The sequence below is a fragment of the Zerene cesonia genome, chromosome 2, assembly GCF_012273895.1.
Source record: "Zerene cesonia ecotype Mississippi chromosome 2, Zerene_cesonia_1.1, whole genome shotgun sequence".
In the NCBI taxonomy this organism is placed as follows: Eukaryota; Metazoa; Arthropoda; class Insecta; order Lepidoptera; family Pieridae; genus Zerene; species Zerene cesonia.
The window spans coordinates 4,460,064-4,479,726 of NC_052103.1; the positions used below are offsets into that span (position 1 = coordinate 4,460,064).

The 19,663-nt window shown below is 32.3% G+C and overlaps 3 protein-coding genes across 3 annotated transcripts; 2 read left to right on the top strand and 1 right to left on the bottom strand.

Annotated features, from left to right (window-relative positions):
* Positions 1-2,341: 2,341 nt before the first annotated feature.
* On the bottom strand, positions 2,342-5,156 carry LOC119834048 (peptidoglycan-recognition protein LB-like). Its single transcript, XM_038358328.1, has 5 exons — positions 5,119-5,156; positions 4,518-4,610; positions 3,293-3,503; positions 2,894-3,012; positions 2,342-2,591 (listed from the first exon to the last, which is right to left on the bottom strand). Exons 2-5 carry the CDS (start codon positions 4,603-4,605, stop codon positions 2,407-2,409), a joined length of 603 nt encoding a protein of 200 aa, XP_038214256.1. The 5' UTR covers positions 4,606-4,610; positions 5,119-5,156; the 3' UTR covers positions 2,342-2,406.
* A 4,588-nt stretch (positions 5,157-9,744) lies between these two features.
* LOC119833822 (peptidoglycan-recognition protein LB-like) lies at positions 9,745-12,658 on the top strand. The gene is made up of 4 exons (XM_038358016.1): positions 9,745-9,928; positions 10,741-10,951; positions 11,740-11,858; positions 12,430-12,658. The coding sequence occupies exons 1-4, from the start codon at positions 9,850-9,852 to the stop codon at positions 12,621-12,623; spliced, it is 603 nt and encodes a 200-aa protein (XP_038213944.1). The 5' UTR covers positions 9,745-9,849; the 3' UTR covers positions 12,624-12,658.
* A 1,747-nt stretch (positions 12,659-14,405) lies between these two features.
* On the top strand, positions 14,406-18,385 carry LOC119833836 (peptidoglycan-recognition protein LB-like). Its single transcript, XM_038358040.1, has 5 exons — positions 14,406-14,535; positions 14,995-15,108; positions 15,739-15,973; positions 16,366-16,484; positions 17,603-18,385. The coding sequence occupies exons 2-5, from the start codon at positions 15,030-15,032 to the stop codon at positions 17,869-17,871; spliced, it is 702 nt and encodes a 233-aa protein (XP_038213968.1). The 5' UTR covers positions 14,406-14,535; positions 14,995-15,029; the 3' UTR covers positions 17,872-18,385.
* Positions 18,386-19,663: the final 1,278 nt, after the last annotated feature.

A 19,663-nucleotide genomic window follows, 5' to 3' on the forward strand; every position in this document is an offset into this window, starting at 1 on the left:
TGTAAACGTAAACCATACTCGAATCCATCTCAAGTCTGAAATTTTCGTTAAAATCGGCCCGGACATGGTCATTTATTATTAGTATCCAGTTTATGAATACAACACCACTTTCTATTGATAATATATAAACAGTCCTTATCCTGATTCAAATGTTTCATGGCATCAATCACGTCTTACATTTTATTCGTATACTTTTCTTTTGTTTTATCTATGTATTTGTGTGTGATAATTACAAAACATAGTACATAGTATATTGGTATCATTACGTAGAGGACAAAAATACGATTAATATAAAAAAGAGACTTCTAGGATTATCCACACAGGATTTATGGGGTGTTGAAATTGGCGCAAATACGAGAAAGGGATGTTGCATGTGTTTTATTTCACCGACTTGGCGGGATATCTAATACATAAAATTCTCGTGTCAAAGTTTTCGTTGGCATACTCCTCCGAAACGGCTTTGATGAAATTTTTAGTGCTTTTCCGGTATCTATGAGAATCGGCCAACATCTATTTTTCATACCCCTAAATGATAAGAGTAAGGCAGAACATCGTTTGCCGGATGCAGCTAGTTGAAGTATAAAATTACAATTGCATTGGTTATTTATATGAAAGCACCTAATGCAACAACTTCTTGGCGTAGTAACATTAATTTTCAATCATTTAATAAGCGATTATCAATGCAAATTTCAAATTAACGAGAAAATACCTAGTCAGCAGATTATTTTGCTATTAATGGGTTTATCAAGCATAATCATGGACAAAACGTGAAATTTCCGAAAAAAAACATTGAAAATGTCGCAATCGTTTGCTTTCATACGCTGATGGATCTTTAAGGAGTGGTTCATTGAAGTTGCGTAAGCGCAGGCGTGTCAGCCGGATGTCGGGCGCCTATCACGCCTTCTGACTATACAAGATTTATGATTAATTATCATTTGTTGTTAACTATTGATGCATCACTTGTATATCGGCATAGTACAATTGTTTATTAAAGATTTGTAGTAAATCGTTGACTCATTGTTAACGTCATGAAAATTCCTTTCTATAATACGTATCTGCAATATAAGTTTGCGAGATAACTGGTAAAATACACAAATTAAACCTTACGGTGTTATGCTACTATATTACTGTATTTAGAAATTAAAAACTTTTCAACGGATTTTAAACGGGGAGACTCCCCGTGACCACGCTCGCTGTAAAGTGTTCGAAACGTCGGGTTAATAATATAATGAATAAATCGCGATTAAAATACGTTGAAAAGTTTTTAATTTCTAAATGTATAATACTCGCGTAAAACCAAACACAAGAAAATACTATATTACTGTATTTTACCATTGCTATACCATTAACATATCATTTTGCTATGATACATTACTATAAGTTCAAATATTATCCTATAACAAGCTCAGGCCCATCCTTTTCCGTACCCTTCCCAGTCCTTTCCTTTATTCCTCTTGTCAATCCTTTCTTAAGCCCTTTCGAATTTGAAGTCGGCAATCCATTGGAAGAGTCCTTCTCAAATGTTCAGGTAGCGTTTACCATCAGGCGACCTACCAGCTCCATTTCCGACTATGACGCATGAGAAGCTTTTGCCCGCGGCTTCGCAAACGTTAAATTCGGAGTAGTTTAAAAGATAGACACTTGAATATATCATAATTTTTCGACAGATAACAATCGCGGGCTAGATTCCCGTGAGATTGTAATTTTACGGTGTTTACAATTTTACGATGACATATATAATACTCATAACGATGAATTATATCCCAACAACTACAAACATGCAAACCAAGCCCAAGAGAATATTTAAAAATATTACACATTAATATGAATTCGCCGTGTATCACTGTAAATAACACAAAGAAAGCCGCATATTTAATTTCGACATAAATTGTTGATGTTAACCCAGCCATCAGGTGCATACCAATCAATTTCTCTGAATCCAACGAGTGTGATATACCTATTGTTGATCTTGTGAACTGACTAGGGACTATCCCCTTTGTGTACTCATATGCTCAATTGAGAGCAGATTAATGTACACTATTTGAATTCCACAATATAGACGTTTCCATTTCTTAAATACATAAAAGCATAGAAGTATATGAATATTCTCTTTGTGAAATTAAGATATTCTTTACATTGTGTGAAGGGTACGTGAGGGTCTATTGAAATACCTATGCTAGAAGTAAAAACATAAGCATCCTGATAGAATTCTCTAAAAAGCATGCAAAGCGTGTACACCGAACTAACTCAACATGAAATGTTATTTGTACATTGTGTTAATTTAATAATGTTAAGATGACTATATTTTGTTTCTAGAAATAAAATCACATTTTTAATAACACAACCTTTATAGTAAATTCATAACAAACAAATAACAAAGCTGTAACAATTATTCACTAAACAAATTTATAAAGCATGTGTAAATCTGTCCCACTTATTTATTTCGTTGAATAGCGCTTCGCCGGGGCACTCCGTTGCTCCGACTTGCCTGTGTCCGATCAACTTGTAGTCAAGACTGATGTATCCTAGCTCAATGCCTACGTTTATTAGATCCTTAACAGCATCCAGTTGATGTTTAGGAGGTACAGCCGCTAAATAAAGAATTTATTTTTATTTACCACTTCACAATTTGTTGAGTTGACTTATTAGACTTAAACAGACATAGAACCTTTTATATTTTTCTAAGTATCTTAAAAGTGTCTTCTAAAATTCAAGACTGGTTGACTTATTTGGCAAATATTTGATCTCTAAACATTTATGGAAATTAAGAAAAGATTGAGATATAAATATGTGTTTACGGAAAAATTATCACAAATATATGTTGATAAGTCATCTCATCTAGTATAAAACATCCGTTATAGCACAGATAACATATACTAGTAGTTATACTTACAAACCCAATCGCCGATAAGGACAATGCCTACACTATTGACGTTGTAGCCGACCGCGTGCGCTCCCACCCGGTTCCAGCCGCGTCCTTCGTAAACCACGCCATCACTACCCACTGCAAAACTGGAAGAGGTAATTATTTTAGGGCGCTTATCGTTACGACGCGTTGTTTTCGCTTGATTTCTCAATGAGCGATTTTAGTCTTTGAACGTAGCATTTACATAAAGCTCTTGCTCGATTTTGAAACTTCCCGATAAATAAATCGTTATAAGGTATTTAAGATACCATCCACCTTTTAGCCTAATCGTGTGCATTAAAAAACCATGTTTATGATAATAAAAATGAAAGGAATATCTTATTAAGCAAAACTAATCATACTTATGTAAATAATAACAATTCTTACTTATATCCAATATCAGCCCAGCCGTTGGTAATCATATGGGTATCTTGCATGGCTCGCATTGATCTGGAACATTCCGATTGACTGTAGCAGGCTCTAGGTATATACGTGTGGTGTATCACAACTAAGGGCACCGGTAAGTTCTGTGTGGAGATGGATTTTGGAGGCCTGGCGTTCCATTCTTCACGGCTGACGAACGAGAATGGGTAGCATACTGCAAAATAAGTATATTTTAGGATACTTGTATACTCTTTTGCGGCGCGGAATTAAAATGTGTCTATTCAAAGGTAGATGTAAGTTAGCTCTAGGTATAAAAAAGTTTATGGTCGTAGTTAGATGTTGATGTTGAAAGTACTTTTGATTTTTATGTCTATCTTAAAGTAATAAAGATATTTTAATGTTGCATACATTTTCTAAGACTTTATGGTGTATTGATAGCCCATTAATTACCCGATGAAGACCAACATAGAGTGTCTCAGTCTGGTCAGAAGGTAATCTATAACAGTCACTTGTTTTAAAAAAGTTAAGCAAGTGATATAAGTAGGATCCTACTTATACTTATTACTTATCCTACTATAATATCATAAATGCGAAAGTTTGTAAGGATGTGTGTGTTTGTTGCTCTTTCGTGCAAAAATTACTGAACCGATTGTAATGAAATTGGTAGGTAGACAGCTGGACAACTGTAATAACACATGGGCTTTTTATCCCAATATTCCTACGGGATACGGACTTACACGGGTGAAACCGCGGGGCGCAGCTAGTATTATATAAAAAATGTGCATATCTGCACTAGTTTTGATTCTTGATAAATAATGCTAAATTATTCGGTATTATAAAAGTTGAAACGAAGAATCGAGCATTGATTTCAATGATTACAGCACACACACACTCACAACAAAAAGTATATAGATTTAAAACTGCATTCACCAGCATAAATAAAAATGATGTGTGATTGTGTGCACTTTGAGATCAAAGCAGTTCAATAGATTACTCGTTTGTAACATAGGTTTTTTTGTATGCATATTTATAATGAACCTTTTACAACATGGATGTCCTTACAGCTTATACAAAATTAATCTTTTGCTAGCTTTGTTTTGTACAAGTATTAGCTTACGTGGTACGTTATACCACGTATAACAATTGTTCATAAGTTATAATAACTAATAAGTATTTAGTATTTTGACCACGGTGTTTATAAAATAAATGAAAAGAAAGCAATACATACTCGATTCCTTCGATGCAATTATTCTTGGTGGCAAACTTTGTGTGGAAACTGCCAAACTAATTAGCACAAGAACCACGTAGTATGTCATTGTACCTTAAAAATCGAATAACATTAATCAAAACACAATGCAATACATATCATTAGCTTTTAAGTGGTATCAAGATATATCAGTGCTATCGACTCAATCGCGGCGCAAAACAAGCATATTAACAACTTGATAAGTTGATAATAATGTTTATCTCACCTTTTTAAATTTGACAAATACCTTGATTATTATTATAGCTAAGATGTAGCGAAGGCGTTCATTGTCCGCAATGGAATATTTTGAACACCTACCCACTAACGGTCAACCGGTTTTAATAAGATGTATCTTTGAAGTATCCTAAATTATTACGCAGGTAAAATCATTGGGTCATACAGATGTACAATAAATGATAAATTATATATTTTCATCAAAATACATTTTAGAATTTGTTTTAATATTATTTACATTTTTTTTCTTTACATTTTCTATAACAAGACAACAAGCTATCGATGCTTTTTTAACATTGTATACAAGACGATGAAATGGACTAGCCAAAATAATAAATTTTCTACTTACCAATTATAAAAGCACTGTTCTGTCTATCATCCGCGATCTGATAGCTAATGTGCTTTTAAACGAGTTTATATATTATAATGTAAATGGTCATGATTTGATAAGAAGTTCAATCGGTTCTTACCGAGATTTGGCGGAGATAGTTCATTACAATACATCAATTTTATGAGTCATTTTTGTTTTTGCGTAACGAGTTCTTTATACCTAAGTTAATGGTAACATAGTTCTCGGGTATGTACCGTAATGCTGCAATGATATTTACCTTCTGACCCCCGGTCTACTTATTTATTAAGGGATTTAAGAAGGGAAGGCATTCATTGAATTAATTTTTTTCGATATTTTAATAAACTGTTTAATTGGTTCTTATTCGCGCTACCTGCATCTGATTGAATGTGTAATTCTGTTACAATTTGTGGGATCCGACACATTGAACTTTTATTCATGGAAAGTTGAAAAATACCGAATTAAGATACTTATGTATGTAATAACAACAATTAAATGCTAATAAAAAATATTTGTATTTTAAGTTTTTGTTATAGTTGTTCACAAAAGGAAGGTTATGTTTTGGACAATTTTACCAATCCTCATTTGGGTGGAATTTCACTCTTTGTTCTGATCTCAGTCGACAGGACTGTAGGAGACTGATCACTTTGCAGCACCTGTTCTATAGTTACGAGATCTATTGAATGCATGTAAAAAAATATTTTAAAATGGTAGTTATATGACTGAACGAGTTATCAGAACTTTCGGCTCTACCCTGAGAGCAATTCGAGCTACGGCCGGCGTTGGAATGAGACTTACCGCGCTAAAAAGTAGTCTAAATAATTCTTTAATCCTTTTATCTACCTCCGGACATACAAAGTATACCATTAAATTGCTTCGTTGTGACAAATATAAAACGTTTCATGTTTATAATATTACTCAGGTTTAGATTACTATCTACCATCATAACATTAGGATGGTAATTGGTTAAGAGGATCAAACAACTCAACTTTCCATAATAATTATAGATTCAGCTTTACTGTGAAGAAATTTGTCAATTCGAATTCTGTTCAACTAATGTGTGGAACAATACAGCACCTAATAGTGATAAGATAGCAAGACCTGTCCATTCACTGAATCAAGTGGTGCTTGTTACTTTTATTTAGAATCATATTTTGATTGCAACCTCTTCCTAGTTTAGAGTTACAAGAAATTACTGTCTATAGAACTTGTGCAATATATCATCATACACGAGGTGTCGTTAATTATAATTACGATTTACGGTTTTCTTAGCGTAGCATAACGACTAATTTCAAATAAAGGCCCTCTAGTTTCAACCGAAAATACGATACCAGCTGTAGCATTTGTTTTACAAACCCCCGCCCAGGATTTAAGTTGTATTACTGAAAAAGAGAGTCGTCAAAATGGTTTCATAGACAAGGTTTTCCGCGAACACACTTTAAAAGATGTGGACAAGGTCGAATTGATCAATTTCTTCCTTTTTAGGCCTTCGTATCAATAAAGCCAAAAACGGGATTCCATTACTAAGACTTCGCTATCCGTTTGTCTGTCTGTCTGTCCATCGTCATCAGGCTATATTTCATGAGCCGTAACTGTTGAAATTTTCCGTAGTAAATTATTTTGCCGTTATAACAATAAATAGTAAAAAATCTAAATTAAGTAGCGGTTGGAACGAAGGAGCAGCGGTACGATTGTTTGGTTTTTTACAATTTACTTATTTTTACGGAACTCTTAGTGTCACGATTTTGACTAGCTCTTGACCGATTTATTGAATTTGACGACTTTGAGTTAGGTAAATACCTTATGGTATTAATGAAGTTTATCAATGAAAGGTAATTAATATCGCGATATATTTAATTACGTCACATTTTACAAGGTTCTTCCCCGTTTGTCATTATTACTTATTAAATCAGATAATCGTAGCATTCTTAAATCGATAAATATAACGATAGCATGAACACCTAGGTATTATTACGCGAAAACCTTACCTACGGTTATTAGCACTTACATATAATATAATTTTATGTACAAGTGTTCTTCTTCTTTCTTTATTTCTAGTTTCCCACATGGTAGGTATCTTTGCCCCTCACGCCGCCATATTGGATATATGGTGACGTAAAAAATGTATTCTCACGATATGTAACTTTCGAAGTCATTTTACGATAAATATTTAAACAACTCGCTGTTCACACCGCTAACGCTCGTGTTTTTTGTAAGTTCTTCAAATTAAAATTTATATCAAAATCCAAGTGGAGACAAATCCAGTCAATCAAGATTATTAAAATCCGATCAGATGCGTCGGTTCTTGAGTTTTATGTAATGTAACTAACAGAGATTTGCTCAATCCAATCAGAAGTGCAGAGTGATGATACATAAATATTAATGTTACTAACATGACGTAGGCAATTTTCAATTACAAATATTGATCAGGAAATAATATATGAAGAACTTTGAAAATCACAATGACTCGATTGGGAAATTGTCCAACGATTTCAAATTTACTTATTTTTATCGAGTGTTTGCCGACCAATCTTAAATTAAAATCGTATAACTTGCTTTCATATGAAATTTCTTTACCCGACATCTTTCTAATAAAAGAGAATGTCCTTGGGCTGACTTCATAAAGATTACTCTTTCATCCATTAGGTACACCGAACATTATTTGTTAGATTCTCATTTGAATACACAACGTGAAGTTTCATTGAACTTGCTAAAAACCGGATTTGGGGAGACCCCTGTTTGTGATCGTAAAAAATAGCCATTCTGGTAAACAGTGAGTCATGCTACACGTAACAATAATTAACTCGAAATCGATCTATTACAAAATTTATGAGTTTTAAAACCATTAAATTCATTTCATCTATAAATAGATAAATAATTATTTTTGTCCTTAAATATTTTCAATAAATTCATATTATCATCGTATTATCTTTTGTGATTGTATCAAATTCGCTAATCACAATAAATTTCTCCCTTATATAATGTAAAAAACGTTACGCAGGTCATGAGCAAATATCTCTTAGTCGGCAAATTTTTGCAGGATTACATTTAGATATATTTTTTTCATTGAGCTAGAGCATAGGAGGTCTTGCCTCTTTTATTAAGTTGCTAATTCATTAAAGAAAATGTGGATAGCACTCATACAAAATACTGGTCAATAAACCCTACTTTTACATTTTTAAGCCTCCCCAGTCCATTCCTTTATTCATTGTGAATCCTATCTTTATAAGGTAAGATATCTCAGCAGTTGTTTATGTCCGCATTGGTGATCGCTTTCTATCAAGATATAACAAAATGGCATAACAAAAAAGATTACTGTATTCTTTTGAAGCATAAAATTTCAAAAAGAGATCAGAATAGGTAGTATGATTGATTATTGAAATAAATTTTCTTAACGCAGAATTGTTGAACTGCGTTTGAACGGAAATGAGTAAGTATTGTCTAGTATAGTATCATGTTATTTGTGGTAATATCAACACAATAAAAATTCATATAGAGGCTAGAGCATGGTAGAGAATAAAAGTGAGCACAGAAGTCCACTCCTTATTTCATTACTCATTCATTGATGGATTTTTAATAATAGCTAACAACTACGGCACACCATAAAATTATAATGATCAATGATTAATTATGACAATCCATGATTCGTTTCCACAAATTTATATGGCTAACAAAGAAAATTAAAGTGTCACGTTTGTATCGCTTCATAATTCACATTATAATCAATAATTTTTTACGTAATTGCAGTTAAGTGGTTATAGTGTGGAAACAAAAGAATATTTATAAATTTTTATAATATATTTATACGTGGAATGGTTTACTTTGTGATGCCTCTAATTAAAATATTTCTTTTCCTTTAATATAAAAATTGCAACGTCTCATATGCAACGGTTTTTTATTTATCTAGAGAGTTACATGCACCTATATGTCTCAATTTAATATCCTGTATTATAGAAAGATAGGAGAAATTATAAAGAGTAAATTTCTGATATTTTAAATTTTAATTTATTGTGTGACGGAATTGCTTCTGAGCTTTTCTTTGTTATTAGTAGAAGAAATTAAATTCTCAGCAGCAACATGGAAGTAAATCATTTATAACAGATGTTCCCAACGACTACTTCTTTTTTTATTTTGTTTTGTTACTCAATAACTCTTTGCTTTTGATGACATGAAAGTCTCAATGGTCACATTTTAGAAACTGTTGTGGTACCTCCCCCAACGAACATCGATGGCCGTTGTTTTAAAAAAGATTTATGCATTGCAAAATTTAAATGATTATAAAAGAGGGTAATATTCGCATTTCAACGTAGCGGTTGTTAATTCATAAAATTTATTACTTATGAATAATTTATTTTTAATACATATCAATAAGTATTAATCTAGAACGCAACTCAGAATTTGAATACAATAGATATTTCCTCACCATTTAAAATTTTTCGTTACCTATATTAATACATAGAATAGTGTAATAACAAATATTTAATAAGCAAAAAAAATTACTCTTAATAAAGATACCTAGAGTCAGCCCTTAAGCTTGTGAATGTTGAATTGTCAAGCAAACAATAAACAAGTTTGTTTATACCGATGGGAAAGAACCGTCACAGTACTAACACTCAATATAAGTGCAAAATTTGCTAAATCTATACTATTAGTGCGGCAACCCTTAATTAAACAACGTCTATACATAAATTAGATTGATTTATTTGAAGTCGTTTACTATAATCTCTAAAAATGAAAATATTATTCAATGCTTTCCTATTAATTGCAATACTACAAGTGTGTCGAGTTCACAGTTTCCCAAAATTAAATAGTAAGTAGCTTTTAATCATTCAATGCAACAAGCGTTGGTTTTATTTCAACTGTTTTCAATATATTTTTAGAAATTTCTTGGAAGTCAACAAAATAAATATATAACATGTTTTTTAACTTTGAAAAATTGCTCCCCTAGTATAGTATCATTTAATTGATATGAATTTTATATTAACAAAGAAATAGGTACATAGTTTACAATACACAGTCTAGAGTATTAGAAATATTCGTTCATAATAATGAATTCTTATCCAAAACGTTGGCGTTACGGTTGACCTGTGCTCAAGATCAATCATTTTATCAATAACACAGTATACAAGATAATAACAGTCAATTTAATAGGTTATATTTCTTACTATTTACGAAGTTCCCATACTAGATATCTATTATATAAGTACCTGTTATATTTCTTAAAACTTCAACCATTAAACTTACATCCTTGCAACTATCTCGTAACATCTTCGTTTCTAGGCTCGTCGCACACAGCTACCGACCACAGCCACACAGCAGTGGCACAGGTGTATTTCCTATAGTTTTGATGCATTTTGTATCTAGTCACCGGACCATCACACGCGACATATCGCACTGTACAAATTTCTTTTTGTGGGCACGTGCTTTTTGTCTATGTCGCGTGAGGCCCGTGTGCGGCAATCTTAATATTTAAAACAAATTTAAATGTGTATAGTTACAAATTTAAGGACAATAGCAACTTATTTAATTATTAATCTCAATTGAGGAAGTATCAATGTCATTTTTAAATCAAGATAGAAAAAACAACTAAAGTACCGGAACTTTCTGCTTCATCTATCACAGGCTGTCAACAACGTTACAAGTACTACTCAAGATCAGATTGGGAAGCCCTTCCAGTGTCTTACGTCACTCCGCTATCAACACCAGTCCCATATGTGGTGATTCACCATACATATAAACCTGACGCCTGCACCACACATCAAGAATGCAGCCAAGCCATGAAATCGATGCAAGCGTACCATCAAAGCCTTGGTTGGGATGATATTGGATACAAGTAAATAATTCATAAATCACTAACGTTATAAATGTAAAAGTTTGTTTGTTTGGTTGTTTGTCCGTCTATCACGCTGAAACTACTGAACGGCCTTTGATGAAATTTGGTATACAAATGCGAAGATCACTCTGTATCTGCCTGTCTAATATGTCTTACTCTTTTTCCTCAACCATCGAAGCGATTTGGATGAAAAGGTACAGATATATTTTGGGACCCGAGAAAGGACATAGGATAGCTTTTATCCCGGAAATTCCACGGAAAGGGAATTATCTAGGAAAATTCAAGCACTGTTTACCTTTTTCTCTTGACTACGCGGTCGAAGCCGCGGACGGAAAGCTAGTTTTTTTTCTGTCATAGCGGGCAACTGAGCTGGCGATCACTTATGATCACCACCGCCCATGAACATTAGGCGCTACCTCTGCGAAAGTGTTGGCCGCTTTCAAGGGGTAAAAGAAAAGGAAATGATGACGACTGGAAAGAAGGAATGAACTGGGACGGGTGAGGAAAAGGAAATGGGCCTCCGGCTCCCCACTCACCGTAACAAACACAGTGGCATGCCACTATTTCACGCCGGTTTTCTGTAGAGGAATAGTACTTCCCCAGTGCGAACTGGCCCAATATGAATGAATTCAGTTACTAAAATGTTTCAAACCAAATTGCTAATTATCGTTACGTAATTGCTTTTTCAACACCATGGCTAATTTTGATTAGATTTCAAATACTTGTGTATCACCTATATGTATATTATTACGTGATTTGTATATATGCAATATGAATTTCAATTACAGCTTTTGTGTGGGAAACAGTGGCGATGTTTATGAGGGAAGAGGCTGGGAGGTAAAAGGTATTCACGCAGGTCCAGCCAACGGCGTCAGTATTGGCATCTGCCTTATAGGAGATTGGAGGGGTAACATTACTAATTTTTTATACATGAACATACTGCCGCTACCTAATAATGTACCTCGAAAGCGATTTAACTATACTTGGTATTTAACAATAAATTGGACAAAAGGCCAAAATCTAGTTCAACAGTTAATACCTAGTTATACTGATAGTAAAATTAAATATGTAATTAAATAATAGCAAGGGCATTATGAACGCTGTTTTGTCGAAATGTATTACCCTGACTCAGGAAATCTATATAGGAAGAGGAAAAATCCTCCGCCCAACATCTTTTAAAATATGCGAATGACCTGTGTTACAAGCATGTAACAACACAAGACATTTGAATCTAATTGCTGGTAAATTTTATTGTTACTTCATGTCGCATATAACAAGGTTATATCAGTATCAAGGTGAGTTTCCCAAATACAGATTTGCTGACTGAATAAAGTTACGTATTTTGTATTTTAGTGACAAGAATAGATAGTGTAAATCATCATTTTTTTGATAGAATTCTTTTCTAGTTAATTGAAAGTGACGTATGAAATTCGGAACTCACGAGAATAAATTAAATGCTTACACCTACTTATTTCCAGTTAATCAACCACCAGAAGATATGTTGCAAGCGACGAAATTTCTCATTGAAACTGGAGTTGAACAAGGCTACATAAAACCAGACTACAAGCTAGTAGGACATAAGCAAGTAATGGCCACCGAATGCCCTGGAACTGCGCTTTTCAATATAATTTCCAAATGGGATCACTTTTCAAATAAATTTAGTGTAATATAACAAAATAAAAATAACAGACAATCTTTATATCGTTACATTGTAATTTTAATTTAATTTGCATTTATGTACATTTTTGTTAAATAGATTTTTTTAGTATTTCTTGTTATTTTGTTTCATAAAAATATTTCGAATTCGTCATTACATATCACGTTTTATTTTATACCATTTCTTTTCACTTAGGCAGATGGTCTTACGTTTTATGTGTAGAATGAAGTCAAAACATTTTAACTAAATTGAAATTGCTCTGAAGCTGGCAAAAAAATATACTCTCAAAGATAATCTATATATACCTAAATAATGTTAGCACCTCATTTACACCTCATAATATAGAATAACAACATAAGCAGCGGAAGCAACATTGACATTATTTTATATTTACAAATCTCTAGGTGCATCCGCTTCTTCGGGATTGTACCTGCAATGCTTACACGTGGTTTAAATCACGAACTAATTTTTGTCGACAAACGACATAATGAGACTATAAAATAACATTATATAAATTACTTGTAGGTCTATTTGAAAGAAAATAATATGAATAAGACGAGAGACACTTTTTTGTAAGAAAAAAAAGAGTAAGATATGTGAAGGACATTTGTTCTACTTGTAAATAGAAAACCTGTTTTAATATTTTTATAGAGCAAGTAATAGTACTGGAAAATGAGTTTTTGCGAACATTATTTCAGTAACTTGCTGATAGACAAAATTAATCAGTGTAATAGAATCACATCCCACATCCCATATCCATATGTAATAGAACATAATACCACTTGTAAATTTATTTGTTACGCTTTCACGTCAAAACCGTTTAATTGATTTGCATGAAATTTTTTACAAATATAGTTTAAGATAATAGAAAGGATACAAGATATTTTTATCCCGATAATCGTACAGGAACAGGAACTATGCGGGTAAAACCCCGGATCTCTGTTCTTTACACGAGCAAAGCGGGAGGAAGAAATCAAGGAGAATATTGACAGTGTGGCCAAGAATTAGAACTAAATATAATTAGTATAAAAGAATGATTAAATTAGAACCTGTTTAATAATTTACACAAATCCAATATAAAAATAATACTAACAACAAATTAAATTGACCTACCCGCGATGGCACAAAAAAAACCGAAATTTACTTATTAATAATTTAATGTAATAAAAAAATTACATTTTAAATTATATCTAACTTATTTACTACGTCCCTCCGGTTCAATGTTGGAACCAAGAGTGAGTCTTCGGGGGGGCAGCGTCGCGGTCGTGGATTGCCGTCATCTTTTCTGGAACCGCAGGTGTGCGCGATGTTGCAATCGTTACCGGGTAGAAGTTCTTACTGGGTGGCCTTATGCATCTTCTTATAATTAGTGCGTGTTGTATGTACATAACAAACATATAAACCCTAGGTAATATCAAATAAGAAACTCGAATTATCTCAGTTCTTTAACATCTTTCTTCTTCTTTTTATTATTATTTACTAGCGGTACGCCCCAGTCTCGTCCGTGGTACATATATAGCTTAAACCCTTCCTCAATAAATTGCCTATCTAAAACTGAAAGAATTTTTCAAAACGGACCAGTTGTTCCTGAGATTAGCGAGTTCAAACAAACAAACTGTTCAAGTTTATAATATTAGTATAGATTAGATTCTAATTACTTCACAGCATCCGTACACGGCCATATTTTTTGTCCCAACAATATATTCGCTTGATGTGTTCACAGTACATGTAGGGGATTAACCGCCGAAGGTTGGTGTCTATATACATAACAATATGTGGCCCATGCGCATTGCGTCTGTACAGTTGGCGGTGCTAAAGACAGCAGTCGAGTTCTGATTCTAAATGATCTGTTTGTAAAAAAAAACCGTTTTAAAAATTACAAAATCGTACTGCATGATCAGTTTAAAAATTTGTATTAAAAGTTATTGTAAGTTGTGAAATGTTGTATCATCAAATTTTATGATTGTCAAATGTTTAAAAATAGATTTTTTTTTTGTTTCTTTATGAAAAACAACTCTGTGCAAATATTTTACAAGGTCGATTAATAGACATTCGGCCGTGACGCGTTTATAAACTTATTTAAATGTTTATTGGAATTGATTAAATAAATAAATGTAAATGTGATCAAAAAATGAATGTATAGTGTTCTTAATGGTAGCTCACGCGTATAGTGTATATCATTAGATATTGTTCTATACGTGCCTCTTATAGTAAATAACCCTTATCTATTGGGTCAGATCGATACAATTTTCATAAATAGTGATAAATATATGTTTGTTGATAAGGGTATGAGTTGGACGTACTCGGAGAATTATTACAGTTTTATAATAATCCTTAATTAATAATATTGTTTAATTAATTAAGATTTATTAAATATGATTTGCAGATAATCCAGCCATATTAAATTCATAAACAAAAGCAATGGTGTTAGTGTTTTTTACTTCAATTATAATGTGTACTAATATATTAAGTGTAACGAGTGTGCCTGTTAACGTCAGAGGTATGTTAATTTTATTTATATTTTGTGTCAATCAATTAATATAATTATATCGTGGAAATATATTTGGTGGAACATACAATAATTATGATATACTTAATTGATTTGATTTAACTCTAACACGTGATTGTTATATTAATTAATCATACGTGTAGGAAATGCATTGAACTCTAATAATGATCTAATATGCCAAAGATATGCGTCATATTGTTATTTAGTTTAACGTCATATAGTTTATTAACCAAAATCATCATTGAGAAATTTTGAAAGAATAGAAAAAATTTGATCACACGGCGTTGCCTACGGTTTGGCAAAAAATGCGGGTTCGAATCCCGCCTCGTGATCAAATTTCTTTTCTATTCTTTCAAAATTTCTCATTTATAAAGCATTTCAATGCTATAAAAGTAAAAATTAAACATAATAATCATTACCATTTAATGTCAATTTAATGTCTACTGTTGGATATAGGCTTCTCCTTCTTCTTATTTTCGATAAAACTGATCGAAAAGCGTACAGTATTTATTTTACAGCCAAATGAGGCAATTACTACAAAATATTTATTTTTTCTTGTCAAATTTTTCTTCGGAATATTATATAAAAGTACCATTTTTCTATTTATTGATCATATTTTAGATGAATCGCTCGAAAATGAAGTGATCACATACAACTTACCGTTCGTGAGACGAAAGCAATGGGGCGCTATGCCGCCTAAACAGATCCTACCACTGGAAGTCCCGGTGCCATATGTTGTTATCCACCACTCATATTCTCCGCCTGCCTGCTCAGACGCCACCCAGTGTGCAGAAGCGATGAGATCTATGCAAGACTTTCATATGAATACAAGGGGTTGGTGGGATATAGGGTATAGGTAAGTGACATTTTGCACTTTTTTTGAGAGACACTGTTTTTAACACAAATCTAGATAAGATTGGTGTTAAAAACAGTATTCGTGAGTATTGGAACTATTTACTATAGGCTACAGATTACTATATAGTTACAACGTTTATTATGAATATATATAAGTCGGGCATACATTACTGCGTATACCACATTGATAGTTGAAGCAAAGACATCGTCCGCTGTCAAAAGCAAAAAGTCCAACGAAACAAACGAATAAACAGCTTATGTGACGTTTGAAGAATGACATATCTCGACCCTTTTTGTACGTGTCTTAACATCACGTACAGCCTACACAGGCAATAATATTATATACAGTAAAGGGGATATACATATGTAATTTATATTGCATTTAAATTCTAGTTTCGCAGTAGGCGGCGACGGTTCGGCGTACGAAGGGCGTGGTTGGACTGTTTTAGGTGCGCATTCATTGCGGTTTAACAACGTGAGCTTAGGAATATGCCTCATTGGAGACTGGACATGTACGTATTAAGTTTATTATGTCTTTAATGTATTGTTTAGAACAAGATTAGTCATTATGACCTTTAACCACCAATGGTGGCGTTTGTATTGGTATATAATTAATATTTAATTACTATACAAATATATACCTAATAGTTTATATAAATATGATGAATTTCTTCATAAATAACAGTCAGTTTTGTTTTAAACAAATGTTAAAAAGAAAAATCTATAAACATTTGTTTTTATTTCTGTCTACGACATAACTTTAGTTTCATGCTATCTATAAAGGAATTTATTTAAAATTTTCCCTAGCGCATGTCGTCACATTTTAATGGCAGATATCCGATAACAACGACTATTATGTCCTTAGATAAGAGGTTAAAATATATTTTGTTTACAATGTACACACATTGTTTGCGCAAATTACAAAACCGATGTTTTTTTTTTGCAATCACTACTATGCTTACTCCAAAATTGAACATTTTTTTAACCCATTATCAGTCAATGTATCATTCAGCACCTAGAGTACCTAAAATAGTATACTTCTGAGGTAAAGAAAACTGTACTCTTGTGTCGTTATAAGTATTTACTAGCGGTCCGCCCCGGGTTCGCAAGTGCGACATATATAGCCTATAGCCTTCCTCAATAAATGGGCTATCTAACACTGAAAGAATTTTTCAAATCAGTCCAGTAGTTCCTAAGATTAGTGCGTTCAAACAAACAAACAAATAAACAAACTCTTCAGCTTTATAATATTAGTATAGATTCAAGGAACTGATAACCTTACCCAAGAAATAAAGTTTGTATTTAAATTTGAAGTATGAAATGTATCTAAATAAAATAAATCGTTACTAGAATGGAGCAATTATTTCCGAGTAAATAGTCTATTTGAAATTATTTTGAAACGAAATTAATACATAAAGGTCATTGTCTTTCCTATTCTTAGTTGAATTATAGTATAAAGTATTGTATTATGTTATACGCATAATATAGTCCTTAAAATATTCTTAACCATGAGTATTATGTATAAGCAGTATTATTAAAAAAAAGCACACCTGCATTATGATAAATTTTAAATCACTTATCTAAATTACAGTTCTTTATCGCCGTTTAATTTATATGTAATCTCTTTCAGATGATTTACCACCTCAAAATCAGTTAAAGACCGCCAAAGCACTGATAGCGGCTGGAGTTGAGTTAGGGTTCATTAAACCTGACTACAAGCTAATTGGCCATAGACAAGTACGAGAAACAGAATGTCCGGGAGACGCTCTCTTCAACGAAATACAAACTTGGGAACATTATTCCCCTTTTCCGAACAATGTTAAAGATTTGTTGAATGTTGTAGAAATTCCGGAGACCATTCGAGAAGAATGGAAGAAGAACGGAACTTTGATTTCGTAACTATTTGAAACTAAAAATACCGGTTTAAGTGTCATTTAAGTTGTACAGTTTGTTTTCGGTTTATTATTTCGCTTTGTAAATGTATTTTAACATTATTTAGTATGAAGTACCTATGTTGATAGTTCCTTTATTAGAAAAGATAGCTTTAATTCTGTAAATAATAACCTCTATTATTTATACTTTAGCCTAGAATTGTTTTATTTACTTTCTGTCATTGTTTATTCAAGTCCATATGTACATATATTTAGCAGAAATGATAAAAACAGCTACTCGTTCAGTTTATTTTTAAAACCTTTAAAAAATGACTGATGTAATTGCATTGAAAATTGATAGATTCAACGCTACAGTTTCATTCTTTCTTCATCAAATATTCTAGAATATACAATGTCGAAGGCAAAACATGCCTTTGGACTCACTATACACACTACACAAAGACGGTAAAAACCGACTTTATTTTATACTATGTAGTGATTGCTGTGGCAAAGATGCTAAACATTGCTGGTATATTTACCATGGATACAATTCCTAGGATCATGTTTTTCGTAAAATCACTCGGAAACTTTATAACAATACCTTTATAGAAAACGGAAATATACATATATTTCATTTTTATTTTTGTAACTAATTCATTTCTCATAATGGGTACTATTATATATCTATCTACAATAGCATTTATAAATAAAATCACGTGCCACACGCCTATGTAATATACGAGGAAACAGATATTGATCAATCAACAATAATTATTATTATAAAAACGATAGAAGTTAAATTGCGTCCCATCGTACTGTAATTATCGTACGTAATCGTGTGAACATAATATTAGTGAATGAATGACAGTAATTATTGCAGCTATAGGGCATGTACTCAAACAAGTTTAAGACTTATTTTTGTCCTTAAACTTAATATTTACACGTAGTTTTTTAACAACAACCCACGATTACTTTTCTTATGGCATAATTAAATAATGTTTTTGTGGTTGTAAAGTTATAAGTTTTGCAATACGATGATTGTAAAAATCGTGTTGGATATTTACATTTTTGGGTTAATAAAACATCAATCATTAAATACGAGGACCTGTTTTTCTTAATGCAATAATAATAAAAGCTTGATCGATTTTAAGCATTAATTATGTTGAACGAATTCATTAATACTATTTACACGTCATCCTCGTGTTATAAAGGTACTTCCCAAAGTAATGTACATGATAAAAATTTCTTGGAATAGGTCAAAGTCAATCGATTGGCAAAGTAATAATATGTTTGTTGTAGTATTGCTATAGTTATGAATTTAAAATGTAGGTCCGTCCTGTTAATTATTAATTATTTGTTTGAATTTAAGTGACTGTGACTTTTATGTGTGATGTGGTTGATAATCTTCGAAGACTCTTTCCTATGTGAACCGTACCTCATTTTACTTTAGATAATGCCTACCTGGAGTAAGACTACAAAGGTACTCTCTACTCATATTAAGAGCAGAAGGAATATTAAGACCAGAGAAAAAAAATTATAACACATTCTACTATTAGGTTTATATATCACACATATAACGTACTACAATATTATGTTATGTTTGGTATTAATTATGTTGCGAAGTTGTATAATGCTGTAGACTGTAGACGTAGTAGGTAATTATATAGTAATCTATGAATGTAGGAGTAATTGTTTACCGATAGTGACGATAAATAAAAGGCGTTTATAATTGTAAACATACTTTAATGACAAGATGATTTTCACAAAAATATTATTTCTTACAAATTCCATCATACAATATAAATAGATAGAAATTTTTG

Bases quoted from the DNA above. Each gene is read 5' to 3' on its own strand.
- LOC119834048 (XM_038358328.1), bottom strand. From the start codon at position 4,605: ATGACATACTACGTGGTTCTTGTGCTAATTAGTTTGGCAGTTTCCACA. The intron at 3,504-4,517 runs GTATGTATTGCT...CTTATTTTGCAG, and splicing joins AATTGCATCGAAGGAATCGA to TATGCTACCCATTCTCGTTC. The intron at 3,013-3,292 runs GTAAGAATTGTT...TACCTCTTCCAG, and splicing joins TGGGCTGATATTGGATATAA to TTTTGCAGTGGGTAGTGATG.
- LOC119833822 (XM_038358016.1), top strand. From the start codon at position 9,850: ATGAAAATATTATTCAATGCTTTCCTATTAATTGCAATACTACAAGTG. The intron at 10,952-11,739 runs GTAAATAATTCA...TTTCAATTACAG, and splicing joins TGGGATGATATTGGATACAA to CTTTTGTGTGGGAAACAGTG. The intron at 11,859-12,429 runs GTAACATTACTA...ACTTATTTCCAG, and splicing joins CCTTATAGGAGATTGGAGGG to TTAATCAACCACCAGAAGAT.
- LOC119833836 (XM_038358040.1), top strand. From the start codon at position 15,030: ATGGTGTTAGTGTTTTTTACTTCAATTATAATGTGTACTAATATATTA. The intron at 15,109-15,738 runs GTATGTTAATTT...ATCATATTTTAG, and splicing joins TGTGCCTGTTAACGTCAGAG to ATGAATCGCTCGAAAATGAA. The intron at 16,485-17,602 runs GTACGTATTAAG...AATCTCTTTCAG, and splicing joins CCTCATTGGAGACTGGACAT to ATGATTTACCACCTCAAAAT.